General features: G+C 40.2%; 1 protein-coding gene and 1 pseudogene across 3 annotated transcripts in view; one reads left to right on the top strand and one right to left on the bottom strand.

Annotated features, from left to right (window-relative positions):
• Window positions 1-138: 138 nt before the first annotated feature.
• LOC115110331 (non-structural maintenance of chromosomes element 1 homolog) overlaps window positions 139-19,782 on the top strand; it is a 31,161-nt gene continuing 11,517 nt past the window's right edge. The window contains exons 1-8 of one of the 3 annotated variants that reach the window (XM_029635905.2): window positions 139-245; window positions 6,655-6,787; window positions 7,007-7,128; window positions 7,224-7,301; window positions 7,419-7,565; window positions 7,655-7,771; window positions 8,154-8,280; window positions 8,466-8,591. In XM_029635905.2, the coding sequence (XP_029491765.1) occupies window positions 6,670-6,787; window positions 7,007-7,128; window positions 7,224-7,301; window positions 7,419-7,565; window positions 7,655-7,771; window positions 8,154-8,280; window positions 8,466-8,581 (825 nt within the window). In that variant the 5' untranslated portion in view covers window positions 139-245; window positions 6,655-6,669 and the 3' untranslated portion in view covers window positions 8,582-8,591. Of the gene's footprint in view, window positions 246-6,654; window positions 6,788-7,006; window positions 7,129-7,223; window positions 7,302-7,418; window positions 7,566-7,654; window positions 7,772-8,153; window positions 8,281-8,465; window positions 9,695-11,863; window positions 11,885-19,782 lie in introns of those variants that run through there. The other 2 variants (XM_029635906.2, XM_065010115.1) reach the window with 2 other exon arrangements.
• LOC115110332 (lysine-specific demethylase 8-like) lies at window positions 9,264-12,931 on the bottom strand (annotated as a pseudogene).

Genomic DNA, 19,782 nt, shown 5'->3' on the forward strand with positions numbered 1-19,782 from the left:
CATAGCTACTGTACTATGTTTGCCTTTTTGCTTGAGACGCTTTTGGTCTACCAGTCCGCTTGGGGGCGGTAGCACCTTGGCTTCAAGATGGTTTTCCAGAAACACCGTAAACTTAACTACAGAGGAAGAGGTAGACTCGTGCATGCCTCACGTACAACCCGCGTAAACAAAGGCTAGCTAGCTAACTTTTTACAGAAGTAAAAGGAACCATCATTAACAAAACAGAGCAACGACTGACTTGCCTGGTGAGTGGGGATGCTGTTGTTTGAAGTTTAATATATGTCTTGTATTATATATATATTGTTTTTGCTATACGCTGTGCTGGTCTATTTTGTCCGGAACATTTGCTGACATGTTGTTACTGTTGGTTGCCTAACAATAACTGACTAGCCAAATCAAAGTTTATTGGTCGCGTTGCCTTACACAGTAGCAGATGTTATCGTGGATGCAGCGAAATGCTTGTGTTACTAGCGCCTAACCGTCAAACAAAAAATGTCAAACCACTAACTTTACACAAATAATGAAAAATAAGAAATCACTCATTTCAGAACATCTCCAGACAGTTGGCTAACAATTAATGATCCAAATAAAATGTATTTGTCACATTCACATGGTTAGCAGATGTTAATGCGAGTGTAGCGAAATGCTTGTGCTTCTAGTTCCGACCACAATAAGGATTAGCCACAATAGTGGATTTTGCGGTTGGCTTTCAAAATAAAAGTATGGCATAATTCTACTATTTATATTAATTTGCATCACTGTCAATGACATACTTTTATTTTGAAGGCATACTTCAAATTCCACTATTGTGCCCAATCCTTATTGTGGCTAGCCTCACTAGCCAGATGAAGCTAGCTGGCTGCTTATAACGTTAGCTGTGGGCAACAGTGTTAAGAAGCTGGCTAGCTATTTATTTTCATGAACTGAGGTTCAATTTCAATAGGCAGACAACAAGTGGAAACCTAGCTATTACTTACAAGGATTCCCAAATCATTGCTAAGAATAATGAAAATGACTGCAGTTTCTACTGGTCATTGTTTTCAGGCTGGTTGTATTGGTGCTAGCTAGGTACCAAGCTAAATCTAGCTACACCAGAAGTTTCGGTCAAACAAATTATGCTTTATTACCAACGCGGTATTGTAAACACATCGTTCGTGGCCGGTGTTTGCTTGATTGCAGACTTTTTTGTACAGCTTTGACAGTGCTACTGTGTCTTTTCTTTGACACACACAGACCCAAACAACATTCCATATTCTGTATGTTGTGAAGCTAATAGCAGTGATGCTATTATTGTGTAACTTCTGGAGGGCAACATCTGAAAAATAGCGCACTTGGTAGTGTGTACTGGTGCTCGACCAGTCGGCAAAAGTCAACATCACCCACGACAGAGCGGTTGATTGTCAAGGGCAATGAATTCCATTATCTTGGATTTAATGGATTTCGCCTTTGAGTCGTCTCGCTGAAATGTTTTTTACTCTTTCAAATGACTGCTTGATCCACACAACAGACATTGTGGGCTAGGTTAGGAATGCTGTGTTGCACGTGTAGCGCAACATTTTAGTTGGCGTCATTACGTCATGTACTGTTAGAATTGCGTCAATTGGAATCTGGTATCAGGATAAATATGGCAATGAGTCACCGATTGTAATACTATGTATTTTTTTATTAGCTAAGCAATAAGTGGTACATGCAATTTTCGTCCCACCTCGCAGGGCAAAAACAGAGAACTGACTTGTTCCTGACAAAGATATTATAATATACCCTGATGACAGTAGTTCCGGCTTCCGAGCCGGCCTGTCAGAGTAGAGACTGGGCGTGGTTTAAACTTGCTCAGCCTATTGCAGGCGCTCAGGCGGGTCCCCGCCTCTTGTCGCTTCTGTTGATAGATGTAACGGTTGCTGTGAAGAACAGCCATGCGCTCATGCTCGATACCGTTATCTCGCACCTGGCTCCTGTTCTCTAACAAAAGACCGCTTGTTCTGCAACCCCATGCTCTGAATGTGCCCCCCTCCCCAACTCATTGCACAGTTCCTGTCTTCTGTAGTTTTCCATCACGAGAAAGGGCCATGGCCCTGAAACTGTTAACAATGTTTCAAGTCAGCTATGTTGCATAACACATACATAGATCCACACAAGCCAACAGCAGATAATATTCAATTATATATATGGTAATGGGCTATAGTTGCATAACACAGAAACCTCATAGTACCTACTATAGGTATGCACGGTAGCTTTGACATCGTTTTTTAACATCGGCGTTGAACAAGACATCGGGCCGATACCTATGTTGGCATTTTTAGCTAATATCGTCCGATTCCGATATGTTTACCGATATATCGCGCATGCCTACTAACAACCCCAATATAACCATGTTTATATGCACACAGTATTCCGGATAGTAGCTCATATCCCAGTATTATTCTGGATAAGCTCTTTACATGCACCTTTGATATCCCGCTCAAGAGTATCCCTGTAACCATGAATATTCCTCCTTTAAATTCATAAGAATTAAATGGAATTGTAACTGATATGGACACTGACTGTATGCCTACAACCTCTCACATGTACTAGAGCTTAATATATTATAACTCAGGCAGAATTATGAATTTCTTAAGATGGAAAAACACATTTTTATTTTGTCTAGGGAACAGGAGTGGACAAATGATTTATTTCTTGAAGCATCTCTTGAGAAAATAGCAATGCATGTGTAATGTGATTTCTTTGACATTGTTATGCAAGCAGACAGTATTTTAATGTGTCAGCTAAATAGAATTATTATGGTGGATGGAACTGTGCAGGTAGGGTGCTTTTTGAAGTGATTTGTTTGACAATCAGATGAAAACGTCACAAAACTATGGGGTCAATTTCACGCCATATGTATTGAATTAAAATTAAATAAATCATGAACATGAAAAATAAAGTAGAGAATGTAAACCTATTTTCGGGGATGGGTGTTGAAATCAAAAACCAAACAATTGAAAGCAAAATGTATAGAATTCTAAACAAAAATAAGATGTCAAACGCAAAACCCCAAAACTTGTAAGCAAATAATTTTACCGCGAGAGCAAAACTCTGACAAATGATATTTTTTAAAATTTGAAAACGAATGCAAAAATCTTTGTTAAAATTTCCCAGCAACCAATCCTATTGAATACATTTTGCCTACACTCTTGCCTGCATGTACTACCTTTTTGTTAAGCTACTCGTACCTTTGCTTTCAATGTCTGTTTCTTTGCTTTCACTGCCAGTCTTTTCAATTGCGAGTTTTGGCATTATTTTTCCATGAAGGGCGGGGTTTAGAGGGAGGCATAGACAATGAGTCTCCATTGGTCCGCTAGTTTTGGAGTGACGGTTCGTCTTAACCAAATCAATGATTTGATGTGTCACTGGCTCTACAATTCTATACATTTTGCTTTCAATTGTTTGGTTTTTGATTTTAACATCCATTATTTCACCCGTCCTCAAAAATATGTTTACATTCTCAACTTTATTTTTCATTTTCATTTTTTATTTTGAATTCAATACATATGGCGTGAAATTGACCCCATACACAACACCCATGATATGCAAAACTGAGCTGCAAAAAACAACAGTAAACGGGATAAGATGTTTACATGCCACAGTATCCCATCTAAAATCAGCTTATCCCAAGCATCTTATCCAGGGTTTGTCATGGATATAGGTGCGCATGTTATTGTGGTCTTTGTAATCAATATGCAATCTATGCATTCAGTGCCTTCGGAAAGTATTCAGACCCCTTGACTTTTTCCACATTTTGTTACTTTACAGCCTTATTCTAAAATGGATTAAATAAATACAAATCCTCAGCAATCGACATACAATACGTCATATTGACAAATCAAAAACAGGGTTTTAGAAATTTGAGCAAATGTATTAAAAATAAAAAAACAAATATTCAGACCCTTTGCTATGAGATGTGAAATTGATCGTAGGTGCATCCTGTTTCCTTTGATCATCCTTGAGATGTTTCTGAGCAATCGGGGGAGAAGGGCCTTGGTCAGGGAGGTGAACAAGAAACCGATGGCCACTCTGAGACAGCGCTAGAGTTCCTCTGTGGAGATGGGAGAACCTTCCAGAAGGACAACCATCTCTGCAGCACTTCACCAATCAGGTGGAAGCCACTCCTCAGTAAAAGGCCTACCACAGCCTGCTTAGAGTTCGCCAAAAGGCACCTAAAGACACTCAGACCATGAGAAACATTCCCTGGGCTGATGAAACCAAGATTGAACTCTTTGGCCTGAATGCCAAGCGTCACACATGTTGTATTCGGCGCATGTGACAAATACAATTTGATTTGATGCTGTAATCGCTGCCAAAGTTGTTTCAACAAAGTACTGAGAAAAGGGTCTGAATACTTATGTAAATGTGATTTCAGTTATTTTAAAAATTTAATTAGCAAAAATTTCTAGACCTGTTTTTGCTTTGTCATTATGGGGTTATTGGGTGTATTTAATCTATTTTGTAATAAGGCTGTAACCTAACAAAGTGGACATTGATAACCATCTAGATGTCATCTTGATACATACATAGTCTACTACTCAATAGGAAGGGCATGAACGGCAACAACACCGGGACACAGTGCCCTTCGCTCCTGCTTAACAAGCACTACTGTCCGGCAACGGCATGGGAAGTAGCTACCTAGTAGCCAATATCAGGGTGATAGTCACAGTAAGTACACACATACAACCCATGAAGCAACAGTACACCCATCATCAATCATAAAAATAAAAATAAACTGTCTTCAGTTTAACTGAATGTAAAATTATTTGTTTAAAACAGTGAAATCCGACTCACGACTCATCCTCTGGCTTCAAAACAAAAGTCCAAACTCTCACGGTACTGTAGCTCAAATGTACGGTAGTGGCGTAGTAAGAAACAAAAAATAAATAAACGACACTGCTCAATTAAAACTGTCTGACAACAGAGTTTCTAAACCATGCTCTTCTGTCTTTGGTGTAACCTATAGCAGAGTGCTTTCCACACGCCCACTCCTTTCCTTTCGACACACCCACTCTCCCATACTCCGGTCACCATATTGCGTTCCAGCTACCTCCTTCTCGCAACGTTTGATGTGTTTGTGAGTATCGGTGTGTGTGTGTGTGAGATCTATATACACAACTGAGTGTACAGAACATTAGGAACACCTGCTCTTTCCATTACATAGACTGGCCAGGTGAATCCAGGTGGAAGCTATGATCCCTTGTTAAAGGTGTTCCTAATATTTTGTACAGCCAGTGTGAGTACAGGAGTCTGCGTGTGTATGAGGTGTTTGTGTGAGTTGCGTTGTCTATTACTACCTGAGAGCTACACACAAACCCTGAGCGAGCTAGCTAACATTATTGTTTGACAGCTAGAGATAACTATATTGAACAAAAATATAAATATTTGACTGAATTACACTTCATATAAGGAAATCAGTCAATTGAAATATATTCATTAGGCCCTAATCTAATGGATTTCACATGACTGGGAATAGACGTGCATCTTTTGGCGTGGATCAGAAAACCGGTCAGTATCTGGTGTGACCACCATTTGCCTCATGCAGTGTGACACATCATCTTCGCATAAAGTTAATCAGGCTGTTGATTGTGGAATGTTGTCCCACTCTTCAATGGCTGTGCGAAGTTGTTGGATATTGGCGGGAACTGGAACACGCTGTTGTAGATGTCTATCCTGAGCATCCCAAACATGCTCAACAGGTGACATGTCTGGTGAGTATGCAGGCCATGGATGAACTGGGACATTTCCAGCTTCCAGAAATACAGATTCTTGCGACATGGGGCTGTGCGTTATCACGATGAAACATGAGGCAATGGATGAATGGCATGACAATGGGCCTCAGGATCTCATCACTGTATCTCTGTGCATTCAAATTGCCATTGATAAAAATCCAATTGTGTTTGTTGTCAGTAGCTTATGCCTGTGCATACCATAACCCACAATGGAGCACTCTGTTCATAACGTTGACAGCTCGCCCACACGATGCCGTACACGTGGTCTGCAGTTGTAAGGCCGGTTGGCCGTAATGCCAAATTCTCTAAAACGATGTTGGAAGTGGCTTATGGTACACAAATTAACATTTACATTCTTTGGCAAAAGCTCAGGTGGACATTCCGGCAGTCAGGATCCCAATTGCACGCTCCCTCAGAACTTGAGACATCTGTGGCATTGTGTTCTGACAAACGACATATTTTAGAACGGTATATTATTGTCCCCAGCACAAGGTGCACCTGTGTAATGATCATGCTGTTTAATCCGCTTCTTGATGTCACACTTGTCAGTTGGATTGTCTTGGCAAAGGAGAAATGCTCACTAACAGGGATGTGAACAAGTTTCGGCACAACATTTGAGAGAAATAAGCTTTGTGCGTATGGAACATTTCTGGGATATTTTATTTCAGCTCATGAAACATGGGACCGACACTTTGCATGTTGCGTTTATATTTTTGTTCAGTGTAGCTAACCACTTTCATCTGTGAGCTAACGTCAGCCTGTAATGCAAAGAGGCAAATTGGCTTGTCGATGTGTGTGCCCAAGCACTAGCAATTATTGGTCAACCACATTGTGTGGGGTCCAATGGAATCTCACACCCTCAAGTACTGCTTATCCAAAATCGTTGTTGAATGTTTTCTAGGGCTTTCCTTGCACCATGTCTCGACCACTGGGAGAAAGCCATAAAAGGTTCCTGCAAACTATGATGGTCAATGGGATCATTGATGGTGCCAAGGCAAGGGCTCTCCACCGGCATTGCTGTGAGACACACGGTGGTAAGAACAGCATAGCTGCGTACTATTTTTGCCCCCAGTCCTCTACTCTTAATTTTCTGTATGGTAAACCCTTAAACTCAAAGGTCCAGTTTTCTAGACACAATAGAGATTCTATATTGTAAGTGCCTTTAAGTCCAGGAATAGGCTTAATCTAGGTCTGAGAAACTGGCCAAAAATATTTTTGTTGAGGGCCATTCACATGTACCCCTTTTTATACAGCACACTATGCTCATGATAAACTCGATGAATTCATCGAGGTTATCAATGCCCAGCTGCAGCCCATGTTCATGCAGATCAGAAAAGGGATGTCTGAAGAGGATGGTCTTCAGTACCATGCTTTGGTCAGTGACACTAATCAAATTCATTCACAAAGCTCTTTTACTACTACCATCATGAACTGCTCTAATTTTCCCTGTTGACATCTTCTCCTGTCCAGGTGAACATGGCTGAAACTGATGTGACCAGGATGTCAACTGATTATGCAGACAACGAGTTGGAATTATTTCGAAAAACAGTGAGTATGCTGTTTTTAGTCAATTGTAAATGACTGACAATAAGACTTAAGAATGAAATAAAATTTGAATATCTCTGTAATAACTGGCATGTTCTTATTTTTGTATCTGTTTTTTAGATGGACCTAATTGTGGACTCTGACAATGGAACCGCCTCTTCCACGGACATTCTTAACTGTGCCGACAGCCTCCAGACAAAGAAGCTAAAGAAAAGAGAAACGGAACATGTACTGAACAGGCTTGTTCAGGATAAGTGGCTGAATGAGGTGCTGTCTCTGAAGACAGATTCTATGCATGCAGTTATTGCTTCTTGAGCCACTGATTGACTTGCAATCTGTGTTTGTCTTTTCTTCAGAAAAATGGAGACTACTCTCTCTCCACTCGATGTATAATGGAGATGGAGCAATATATTCGGATGTTGTATCAAGACCAGGTCAAGGTCTGCCATATCTGTCACAATGTGGCCTTGCAGGTAAAGTGATACAATTTAAATTTAAATTGCAGTAAATAAGTTGCATCTTATGTATTCCTCCTGCTAACTAAATTGGACCCCATGTCAAATCCATATTGGTGTAACATCTGCTTTTTTGTCAGATTCCCAAACTCACTTTTCTCAGTCCTCTGCTCTCTGTTCAAACTTGCTAGAAGGTAGAATGTTTAATGTTGCATGTCTAATGTTGCATGTCTAATGTCTGTTTTGTTGGATATGCTTCTCATGAATGGTGTAGTTGCTACTCAAAATATGTTGCCTGAATTTAAATGGGATTGACACCACTGATATAGCCTGGCTTTCTAGGCAATGCATTTGGTTTCATGCATCATTTTTGTAATAATCTGGTCTTTTTACCTCTCAGTGCCAGATGTGTGAAAATCCTACATGTGGCATCAAAATCCACACCCCTTGTGTCGCCAGATACTTCAAAGGAAGGACTGATCCACGATGCCCTGCCTGTGAGGACTTCTGGCCACATGAGATCCCAGGTAATAATGTTGCGCTGATCAAAGAATTGCAACACAAGTGGTACCATGATAGTCTATACAATCTACCATAGTTTGTATAATGGTCTGTGTATACATATCACTTTCATCTGTTTCGACTCAAGACGAAGAAAAAACATATTTACCTATCTAGTCATTCATATAATTTCATTTTCCCTTCTCTATAGATGTGTATAGACCTCCGTCCTCTCAGAGTGAGACTCAGTCAGCAGCCAAAGAGAACACGGCCCCCACCCCCACTCCTCGGTCTACAGCTCAGACCCGGAGGACCAGGAGGTCATAACCTCACGGATGTATGTATAGCTGTCAGAACTTTCAGTGCAATGTCTCCTGTGAGCTCCACTCTTAACTTGATTATCTCAATTTTATTAAGTTACTTTCTAGGGGAGCAATTCTGGGAAGTGTGGCAACTACTTCAATCATTCTTTCAGGCAGTTTAAATGGAAAGATGTTTGTCCATAATTTGTGCCTGTGGTTCATTAGGATGTTAAATTAGAATAGTACTGCCTTATTTGAATACATTATGGACATTACCTCATCTTTGAGTATCTGCAGGAATAATTTGGGAACAATTAAATATGCTAATTTGAAAAAGCATACCCTATCAGATTAAATGGGTAACAACTCCATATTTTATATGCAGTAGGAAATGAGCATACACTAACTGCTCCTTCATTTAATTTAGTAATGAGTAGAAGCAAGTGCCAATCATGCAGGTAGCTTGGCATTCAATGTGTGCCATAATCACATTCAAGTGTTGATAGATTGAACACAACTGGCTTTCCTTTGTCATGGATATGAGGTGGGATACTTTTAATTATGTAAAATAGCCATAGTGATAGGCTATTGTCCTCTACTCAAGTTAATTGAGTTCAGCAAATTTCCCATAATTCTTCAACATGAATCACCGTTGTGAACTATGTAAATTGAGACTTGTTTCCAACCGTATTCCTTTTTGAATTACCATTGTCACTTGACCATGAATTTGTTTATAGAATAAGGTGTTTTTAAAGCCATTTGGTGGGCGAGGCTAAGACGGCTGAAGCAATGAAAGGACAGACATGTTAATGATTGTTTAAGAAGAAAATAACATTCAGACCTAAGTCACAACATACGTGAGCACAGGACTTGCATTTTACAAGACCACTGCAATAACCAAAATTCTGACTAAAAACAACCTGAATCTGGATCCCTCATCATGGGTCATGACCACCAGAAGCTCACAGAAAAGCTGAGCTCCAAAGAACGCACGTAATGCCAGTGCTTGACTGGGATGAACAATACCTCCCCAGGCTGCAACACACACTCTAGGTAGGGAGCCTTCACAAACTCTGGGAATCGCACCACGTCTGGACTTTCCACCTCCACCTGCATTAAAGAAAGCTTTGTGTTTAAATGGCAAACACTTGACTAATTTCTCCCATTCAAAGTGTGCAGCACTAACAGTTTAGGTAGATCATTTATATGCTAGATTGTTTTTAAGATCATAGACCTGGTGCATGGAGAGATTTCAAATGGAATTTTAACCTGACTAGTGTTGTGTAGGAGCTGCAATTGGTGAGGGTAGAGTTTCTCGGTGTCAGGGGAATACAGTCGAATGTACTTTCTCCCAACCACTTGTTACAAAATAGGGGACCATGCAGTCACCAAATTATGATTGCCAAAATACAGTATCACACATATCTCTGGCAGGGTCCAAATTGCTTTGAGTCTGATCCTACTTGCTGGATGTGTTAGACTCACCTGAGCCAGGAAGTTGTGTTGAGGATCTTGATGAAGGGGGGGACACTGTACCTCCTGGCCCAAACCAAGCATTGATTGTGATGTCATCTTCATCACCAAGACAACAGTAGTCAGGGATATGGATGTCATCTTTAAGCTTGGCGACCTTGGAGAAGAGTACATTGAACAAAAGTGTTTTTGTAACTGAAAAACTTGTATGCTTTAAATGTCATTTGTACAATACAAAAATGGAGGCAAGCATTATAGAAGCATGTATCCTACATTTCCAGTAAAATATACATTTGTTGTATTTTAGTCTTATAGTGAACAAAAATAACCACAACAATTTCAAAGATTTTACTAAGTTACAGATCATATAAGGAAGGAAATCAGTCAATTGAAAAATTCATTAGGCCCTAATCTATGGATTTCACATGACTGGCAGGGGCGCAAGGCCCAGCTAGCCAGTTTTTCCCCACTAAAGGGATTTATTCCAGACAAACACTCTTCAGTTTCATCAGCTGTCCTGGTGGCCGGTATCACAAAGTCTAAAACGACGTTGGAGGCGGCTAATGGTACAGAAATTAACATTAAATTATCTGGCAACAGCTCTGGTGGACATACCCGCATTCAGCATGCCAATTGCATGTTTCCTCAAAACGTGAGACATCGGCGGCATTGTGTTGTATGACAAACCTGCACATTTTAGAGTGACCCTTTGTCCCCAGCACAAGGTGCACCTGTGTAATGATTATGCTGTTTAATAAGCTTCTTGATATGCCACATCTGTCAAGTGGATGGATTATATTGGCAAAGTATAACTAATAACTAAGAGGGATGTAAACAAATTGCTGCACAACATTTGAGAGAAATATGTTCTTTGTGCATGTGAAACATTTCTGGGATATTGTATTTCAGCTCATGAAACCATCGCTTTACGTGTTGTGTTTATATTTTTGTTCAGTATATATCAACACTGACATCCTCACACAAATGTGTTATGTAAAAGAACAGAACAGTGAAATGACCAACCTGATCAAATAGCTGGTGCTGAGCAAGATATCCCAAACTTCATGCGTCCTAAAGTGAGAGAGAGAGCGGGAATAGGCATTGAGTGAAGAGCATCTATCCTTGGCTAATTCTTGGGGTAAAATTTTTCATGAGGAAGTACTTACTTTCACAACAATATAGCGATCGATGAATTCATTGACCGTAAGGAGTGTCTGTGACCATTCCTCATCAGTATATCTTGAGCCCACTTCAACAGGTACAGTCCGACAACCAGCAACAGTTTGCAGGTATTCTATGCTTTGCAAAGGGAAAAAACAAAATCAACAGAGGTGTCTAGGGGACTATGAGAAGGTAAGGGCAAGGGACTAGAGAAGGACACAAAATAAAGAAAAAGGTACCTCCAAGGGTGATTTTTGAAGGCTGGCCAGTGATCTATGATACCCTCTAATATGACTGGCTTTTGGGGATCCAAGTAATCTTTCTTGAAACTCTCCAATGATGGACAGTGTATCCTTGGTATTGCCAGAACCTGCTTGACCACTGACACAGTCAACCTTCATTTTCTGTTGAGAAAATAGAATTTAACATAGCATAAAATAACACACAGTTTGACTTGAAGAACAAGCAATATGCAAAGCTAAATAAAATAGCCTAGTAGCCTTTAAGAAAATTATGAGAAAGAACAAAAGGGATATGACACAGGCTCACATTGACTGGTTAGAAAGCAACAGGCCACAACATACACAGTATAAGATATGAAATCCACCTTGGCACTAACTCCTTCACTGGGATTCTACTCATTGGAGTCCCTCTTCCCGATATCATTTTGCAGGATCTGTGAAATTTTGTCCATGATGGCTGCCCCCATGAGCAGGCCCAAGTCACATGTCCGTATGGCCTCCTGCACTGTAGCTGATGAGGCATCATCACGGCATAGGGCAGCTACTTTGAACAGGCAGCCATATGAATACAAACACCTCCACTCCTTGTCCACATCACGCCATGTTCCTGTGTTGAGCTTCTCCCAGGAAAAGGCCAAGATTATCTGAGCGTTTTGCCTCCATCGACCGCTCCCGGTGTACAGCTGCTGCCTGCAACGTTTCAGCACATCCACCACACTGGGCTCAACTTTTTCACTGAAGTCAAGTGGAAAATCTGCCTCTGTCACAGGCAAAGCAGCAGAGATAGCTGACCACAGTTCTGCCATAGACTAGTGCTGTGGAAATAGAGACAATTGTTAGACCCAATCAAAATGGTACAGTGCACAATCCATCTGGTCTGAAACCCACTAATGTTATAACCATACACTTAGTTAGCTGGGGGCTGCCTACCTGCAAAACATTTTCCACCTGTTAACTCTAATGAATACACAAGACTTCTATTAAAACCACAATTTTCCATATAATTCCTCACCTGTGATATGTCAGTGAATTAAATTTGAAAGACAGAGGTTTTCAGGGAGCGAGTGCGGTAAGAGCAAGAAACAAAGACCCCTATACCCAAATATTGTTAGAGTGGATCAGATATCTAATGAAATACTGTATGGCTCGTCCACAAGCAAACGTATAATCACTGGGCACATGTTCTCTTTAATACCCCGACAATAAGATTATAACATGTGGACAAATAAATGGTAAACACATAATGCCCAAAACACTTGCAGTTATCGACATATGTAGATGTTGGTGTTGCAAAAAAATACTTCCGTGTAGAAAACGAATACATTATTTATGTTCCTTGTCGACGTGATGATAGGGTTCGATCATGCAAACAGTAATATCACATTATTTTGCACGAAGCACATTTTTCGTAAAAACAACAACGAAATACATCTATCCTGCCAGCTCCCCTTGCTCCAGTCTGAAGAGTTGACAGTTTGATCTAGCCTCAAGCTGTGCTGACGTCTAGCTCCAGTAGCGGCTAGTGACATAGTAGCCCTGCAGCCGCCAAATGGCGCTGTTATTCTTTATATATTTTGTCATTTGCTATTGGCTAACCTAATTTAGCAGGGTTAGAAAATATCTAAAAAGACGCCTGAGCGTCTTCGTTCGTTTTGACGGGGAAACTAAATTTAGGTTGAAAATACTGTAATTTGCCCCAGATTCTCCATCACGATAGAACAATGTTTAGTTATAATTATAAACTGCGTGGTTCGAGCCCTGAATGCTGAGTGGCTGACAACTGTGGTATATCAGACCGTATACCACGGGTATGAAAAAACATTTATTTTTTACTGCTCTAATTACGTAGGTAACCAGTTTATAATAGCGATAAGGCACCACTGGGTTTTGACTGTGCGGGTTAAATAAAGAGAAAACAATGCATACATTTAAAAAAAAATTTTTTTTATCATTCTTGTGCAATTCATGTCTAGGGCTTTCATTTTTTTCGCCTTTATTTTTTATCTGGCATTAGTGCTTAAACTCAAGTTTTAGGGCGTAACTGTTGGCAATCGCCAAATGCACAGTAATTGCCAAATGCTTTTGGGAACTTGGGCACAAATAGTTAATGTCCATCCAATGATGCAAAAAGGAAAATGTCCGAGTTTAATTCAATAAGAGAAATGCTACAAAATGGAGAGTTGAAAATGAAGAGAAGGGCGTGCCAGAACAATGGTATATGTTATGACTGTAAGGCACTATACAAATTCAACAGTCAAAAGCAACCTTGTCTCAGATTATTTCGTATCATTCTGTACGTAAATCTGACATTCTCCAATTAGTATGACATGTTACATTTCTTATTGTATGTATTAATTTGTGGATGTCATCCATTTCATTTGATATGTTTATCCTATTAAGAATTACAATTTGTATTATATGTTACAAATTTGAAAAGCAGCTAAAAAGTAGTAAGTAGTTGCTAAAATGCTAAAGTTGTCAGTGATGAGATTGGAACACGCACACTTTGAGTTTCTAGATGTTCACATTAGGGGAAGTGTTAGCTAACAGTAGTTGCAAAATAGCTAAAAAGTAGTAGGTAGTTGCTAAAGTTGTCTGTGATGAGATTGGAACTTGAAACCATTGGGTTGCTAGATGTTTGCGTTGATGAGATTCGAACTCCATGCCTTTGGGTTGCTAGACGTTCGTATAATATGCCCCCTTTTTCATTCCATCGATGTGGGCTAGGCTATAACATCGTATCTGATGAGCAAGGGTTTATTTAGTCTTCTAGGGCAACAAGTAATGACAGATGAGAAGCTGCATTTAATTAGAGACAAGTTTATTAACAAATAGCCTACCAAAATGTTGTGGTCTGCGGTTGTGAGGCCAACTGGATGTACCGCCAAATTTTCTAAAACAACGTATCTAAAATGACGTTGGAGGTGTTTTATGGTGGAGAAATTAACACTAAATTCTCTGGCAACAGCTCCGGTGGACATTCCTACAGTAAGCGTGCCAATTGCATGCTCCCACAAAACTTCAGACATTTGTGGCATTGTGTTGTGTGACAAAACTACACATATTAGAATAGCATTTTACTGTCTCCAGCACAAAGTGCACCTGTGAAATGATCATGCTGTTTAATCAGCTTCTTGATATGCCACACCTGTCTGGTGGATGGATTATCTTGGCAAAGGAGAATTGCTCACTAACAGGGATGTAAACACATTTGTACACAAAAGCTTTTTGTACATATGGACAATTTCTGGGTCATTAAAGGTTGGAGTGGAAGTCATTAACCTGTTGCCTCTACTTGGGACGCTTGCGTCCCAACTAGAGCTCTGGAAATGCAAATGCGCTACGCTAAATGCTAATAGTATTAGTTAAAACTCAAAAGTTCATTAAAATACACATGCAGGGTATCAAATTAAAGCTACACTCGTTGTGAATCCAGGCAACAAGTCCGATTTTTAAAATGCTTTTCGGCGACAGCATGAGAAGCTATTATCTGATAGCATGCACCAATACACTACAACAGAAAAGCACAGCAGGGGACGTAAACAAAATAATTAGCATTTCGGCGTTACACAAACCGCACAATAAAATAGAAAACAGTCATTACCTTTCACCATCTTCTTTGTTGGCACTCCTAGATGTCCCATAAACACTATTGGGTCTTTATTTCGATTAAATCGGGCCATATAAAGCCAAGATATCGTTATATGTAGACTGTGTGATAAATGAAAAAAACAGCGATTTCACAACGTAACGTCATTTTTTAAAATTCAAAAAGTAGACGATAAACTTTCACAAAACACTTCGAAATACGTTTGTAATGCTACTTTAGGTATTAGTAAACGTTAATAAGCGATAAAAATCATCCGTAGGTGATGTAAATATCATTAGCTGTCGTCTTGGAAAAAATTTCAGGAGAGAGCTCTTCCGGAATGATCTGGGCGGAGACCGGAGGTAAGCGGTGCCCCTCTTTCGGTTCAACCAAGAATCAAAGATGATTAAATTCACAAGACTCTCGACAACACGGGGATGCTGTGGGAGTTGAATGCTCGGTCTTATCTAATTCGGCTCACTGTTAACAATTGCTGGAAGTGGCGCAAGGATATTTATTTCCATTTTCTGTGATCAGGTTTTCCTGCGCTTTCCGATGTAACGCACGTTATGTAATAGCCACAGTCGTGATTTAACCAGTTTTAAAAACGTCCGAGGGTTTCCTATCCACACATTCTAACCATATGAACGTACTATATTCCTGGCATGAGTAGCAGGGCGCTGAAATGTTGCGCGATTTTTAACAAAATGTTCAAAAAAGTAGAGGGTCGACTGAAGAGGTTAAAACTAGTTTTTCAAACACTCCACACATTTCTTGTTAACAAACTATATTTTTCGCAAGTCGGTTAGGGCATCTACTTTGTACATGACACAAGTAATTATTTCAACAATTGTTGACAGACAGATAATTTAACTTAAAATTCACTGTATCACAATTCCAGTGGGTCAGACCTTTACATACACTAAGTTGACTGTGCCTTTATACAGTTTGGAAAATTCCAGAAAATGATGTCATGGCTTTAGCTTCTGATAGGCTAATTGACATCATTTGAGTCAATTGGAGGTGTACATGTGGAAGTATTTCAAGGTCTACCTACAAATGCAGTGCCTTTTTGCTTGACATCATGGGAAAATCAAAAGAAATCAGCCAAGACCTCAGAAGAGAAATTGTAGACATCCAAAGGTCTGGTTCATCATTAGGAGCAATTTCCAAAGGCCTGAAGGTACCACTTTCATCGGTACAAACAATAGTAAGTATAAACACCATGGGACTACGCAGCCGTCATACCGCTCAGGAAGGAGACACATTCTGTCTCCTAGAGATGAACGTACTTTGGTGTAAAAAGTGCAAATCAATCCCAGAACAACAGCAAAGGACCTTTTGAAGATGCTGGAGGAAACGGGTACAAAAGTATTTATATCCACAGTAAAACGAGTCCTTTATCGACATAACCTGAAAGGCCGCTTAGCAAGGAAGAATCCACTGCTTCAAAACCGCCATAAATAAGCCAGACTCCGGTTTGCATCTGCACATGGGGACAAAGATCGTGTTTTTTGGAGAAATGTCCTCTGGTCTGATGAAACAAAAATATAACTGTTTGGCCATGATGACCATCATTATGCTTGGAGGAAAAAGGAGGATGCTTGCAAGCAGAAGAACACCATCCCAACCATGAAGCACGGGGTGGCAGCATCATGTTGTGGGAGTGCTTTGCTGCAGGAGGGACTGGTGCACTTCACAAAATAGATGGCATCATGAGGTAGGAAAGTTATGTGGATGTATTGAAGCAACATCTCAAGACATCATCAGGAAATTAAAGCTTGGTTTCAATTGGGTCTTCCAAATGGACAATGACCCCAAGCATACTTCCAAAGTTGTGGCAAAATGGCTTAAGGACAACAAAGTCAAGGTATTGGATTGGCCATCACAAAGCCCTGACCTCAATCCCTTAGAACATTTGTGGGCAGAATTGAAAAAGCATGTGTGAGCAAGGAGGCCTACAAACCTGACTCAGTTACACCGGCTCTGTCAGGAGGAATGTGCCAAAAACGTATTGTGGGAAGCTTGTGGAAGGCTCCCGAATACGTTTGATCCAAGGCAATGCTACCACATACTAATGGAATGTATGTAAACGTCTGACCCACTGGGAATGCGATGAAAGAAGTAAAATCTGAAATAAATCATTCTCTCTTCTATTATTCTGACATTTCACATTCTTAAAATAAAGTGGTGATCATAACTGACCTAAAACAGGGATTTTTACTAGGATTCAATGTCAGGAATTGTGAAAAACTGTGTTGCATTACGCACTGAATGTAGGTAAGGAGTCAAACGCAGGAGAGCAGAGATGTCAGTAGCGTATATATTTTAATAAGGGCAAGTCCAAAAAAAACTGTACAGTACAATACCCCAAAACAACGCCCAAGACAATGGGAACTAACAGTACTCCCATAAAGCGCAAAAACACAACGCACCTTACTATAGCGAAATACACTGAGGAAAGCCTCCACGAGCAACAAGAAAATAATCCTGCACAAACCTAAGCGGGTAAACAGGGGTAAATATACACACAGAAATTAAAGCAAATGAAAACAAGGTGTGAATGAACCAAAGACAAAACAAACGGAAAAGGAAACGACCCCGACCTCTGAGCACCGCCAGAACAGGGAGAGGAACCACCTTCGGTGGATGTCGTGACAAACTGAGTTTAAACGTATTTGGCTAAGGTGTATGTAAACTTCTGACTTCAACTGTAGGTTTAAATCATATTCTTATTCTGAAGCAAAAGATACCTGACAATGACCTGTGGAGAAGGAGATGAAGGACTGAGGAATGTCATGGAAAAAAAATCCCCATAAAAGGCAGTTAGGCTCTTGTGGAAGCCTTATATTCTACATAGTAACGAAAATGATTACGTTTTTAAAAAGTAAGTAGGGTCGTTCAACAGAAAGAGTGCCTTTTGTGTCCCTTTGATATTTTAAGTAGAAATCGTGCACCAATATATCATTTTAAAAGCATGTTATATGACATTTTTTCACATGAATAAAGGCTTGCTAAAGTGCCAAAATTCAGCATTCTGACACGTCCCTCCTTCAACCCATTACTTCTAGGAAGGTTTTAACGCACTTAATCACAAACTTTTCCAAATTTCACCATCATTGTAAAGCCCTGGTTATTTTTTTTTGCTTTTTTGACAGTCATTTCTGAAGACGAGGAGCATCCATGCATTACTTTACATGCCATTTAATTCCATGCAATAGTAATACCATTGTAAATTAATAATCCTTAATTTCAAGTGTCATAGTTTGCAAATAATAGCATGGATGACAGTGAAAAATGGAAGGTTTTCCCTTTACAAAAACTGAACTTCATGAAAGAAATGTCCTGTTGGTGACATCTTGTCACAGTACACCCACACTGTGTAAACCCAGTCAACCCGTGGCTCTCTTACCCAGTCACATCTGCTCATGACCTCCCAGAGCTCTAGCCTCACAAGATCAATCTATCAATGTCGCATCGATTTTATTTGGACTGTTGCAGCCAGGCTTGATTTGGCTGGATAACCTGCACAAACTGTAGCATGCTCAGTGGACTGGAGCAAATTGAAAATAGTTTAACACCGTAAACACTTTTGTTAGATAATTGATTATACATTGTCTGGTTTTACCAGACTGTTTAGGAAATGAATAGCCCAACATTTCATTGGTGACTGGTTTAGGGGAAACGCCAGTCATGGCATTGCCCAAGTTCACAGGAGGCTTCTGAAGGGAAGACTGCACATAATAATGGCTGGAATGGAGCGAATGAAATGGCATCAAACACATGGAAACCATGTATTTGATACCATTACACCTCTTCCGCTCCAGCCATTACCATGACCCTGTCCTCCCCAATTAAGGTGCCACCAACCTCCTGTGCCCAGGTTATAAGACCTGCTGGTCAGATGTGATGTCGTCGGCCTCACCCCTTCCTTAAGGACCGGTAGGGAAGCAAGAGAGAACAAAAGAGTACCCCCCCCCCTGTGCTGTGTTATGTCATACTTGGACATCCTTTTGTTAAGTAAATCAGGTTTTAAATGAGGTGAAAATTAGAATGGAGGACGACTTTAAGCACAGTGTATTTCCTCAGAATATGCTATTTCATCAAACTCCCTCGATCAATGCCCATAAAGTCTATTTTAAGTGGTATGGAGCAGCACAAAATTCAACAAATATTGACAACACAATAGGGAGGATAGCCTCAGCTTGGCTCATCCATTTACAGCCTCCAATAAACTAGAACATTTGTTTAGTCCTTAATTTAGTGGTAATTCCTCCCTTGGCGATTAGTCTGACTATTAGATGGAAATGGGCCAGCTGCCTGAGACTGGCGATGGGAATGCAGTTAGATGATCTGTGAAGGATTGTGTGTGTGTGAGGAGGCCAGGAGGATAGTTTCACAGCTCTATTGAAAAGACATGCTAAATGAGAGTGGGGTCTCATTATGGTGGAAAGGGCACCAGATGACAAGAAAATCAAACAATCTAATATTAGTAGAGTAAAAGCTCTAATGTAGTGATGCACATTGTAGAAAAGAAGTGTGTTAGAGAGCCTCCCCTCCCCCTGTGTCCTCAAGCTGAACTTTAACACACCTGCTGAGACGACCTTGATCTATATATGTGCCAAAGTCCTGTTGTTTCAAAAGCTCAGCGATTGAGTCAATCATAATGATAAACATGTTAACAATATTGAAAGGACAAGACACTCCATCAATAATTTTGGACACACTGACAAACAGAACATACAGCTCTATCCCGGCAAC

Source organism: Oncorhynchus nerka, linkage group LG26 (genome assembly GCF_034236695.1).
Source record: "Oncorhynchus nerka isolate Pitt River linkage group LG26, Oner_Uvic_2.0, whole genome shotgun sequence".
NCBI classification, from domain to species: Eukaryota; Metazoa; Chordata; class Actinopteri; order Salmoniformes; family Salmonidae; genus Oncorhynchus; species Oncorhynchus nerka.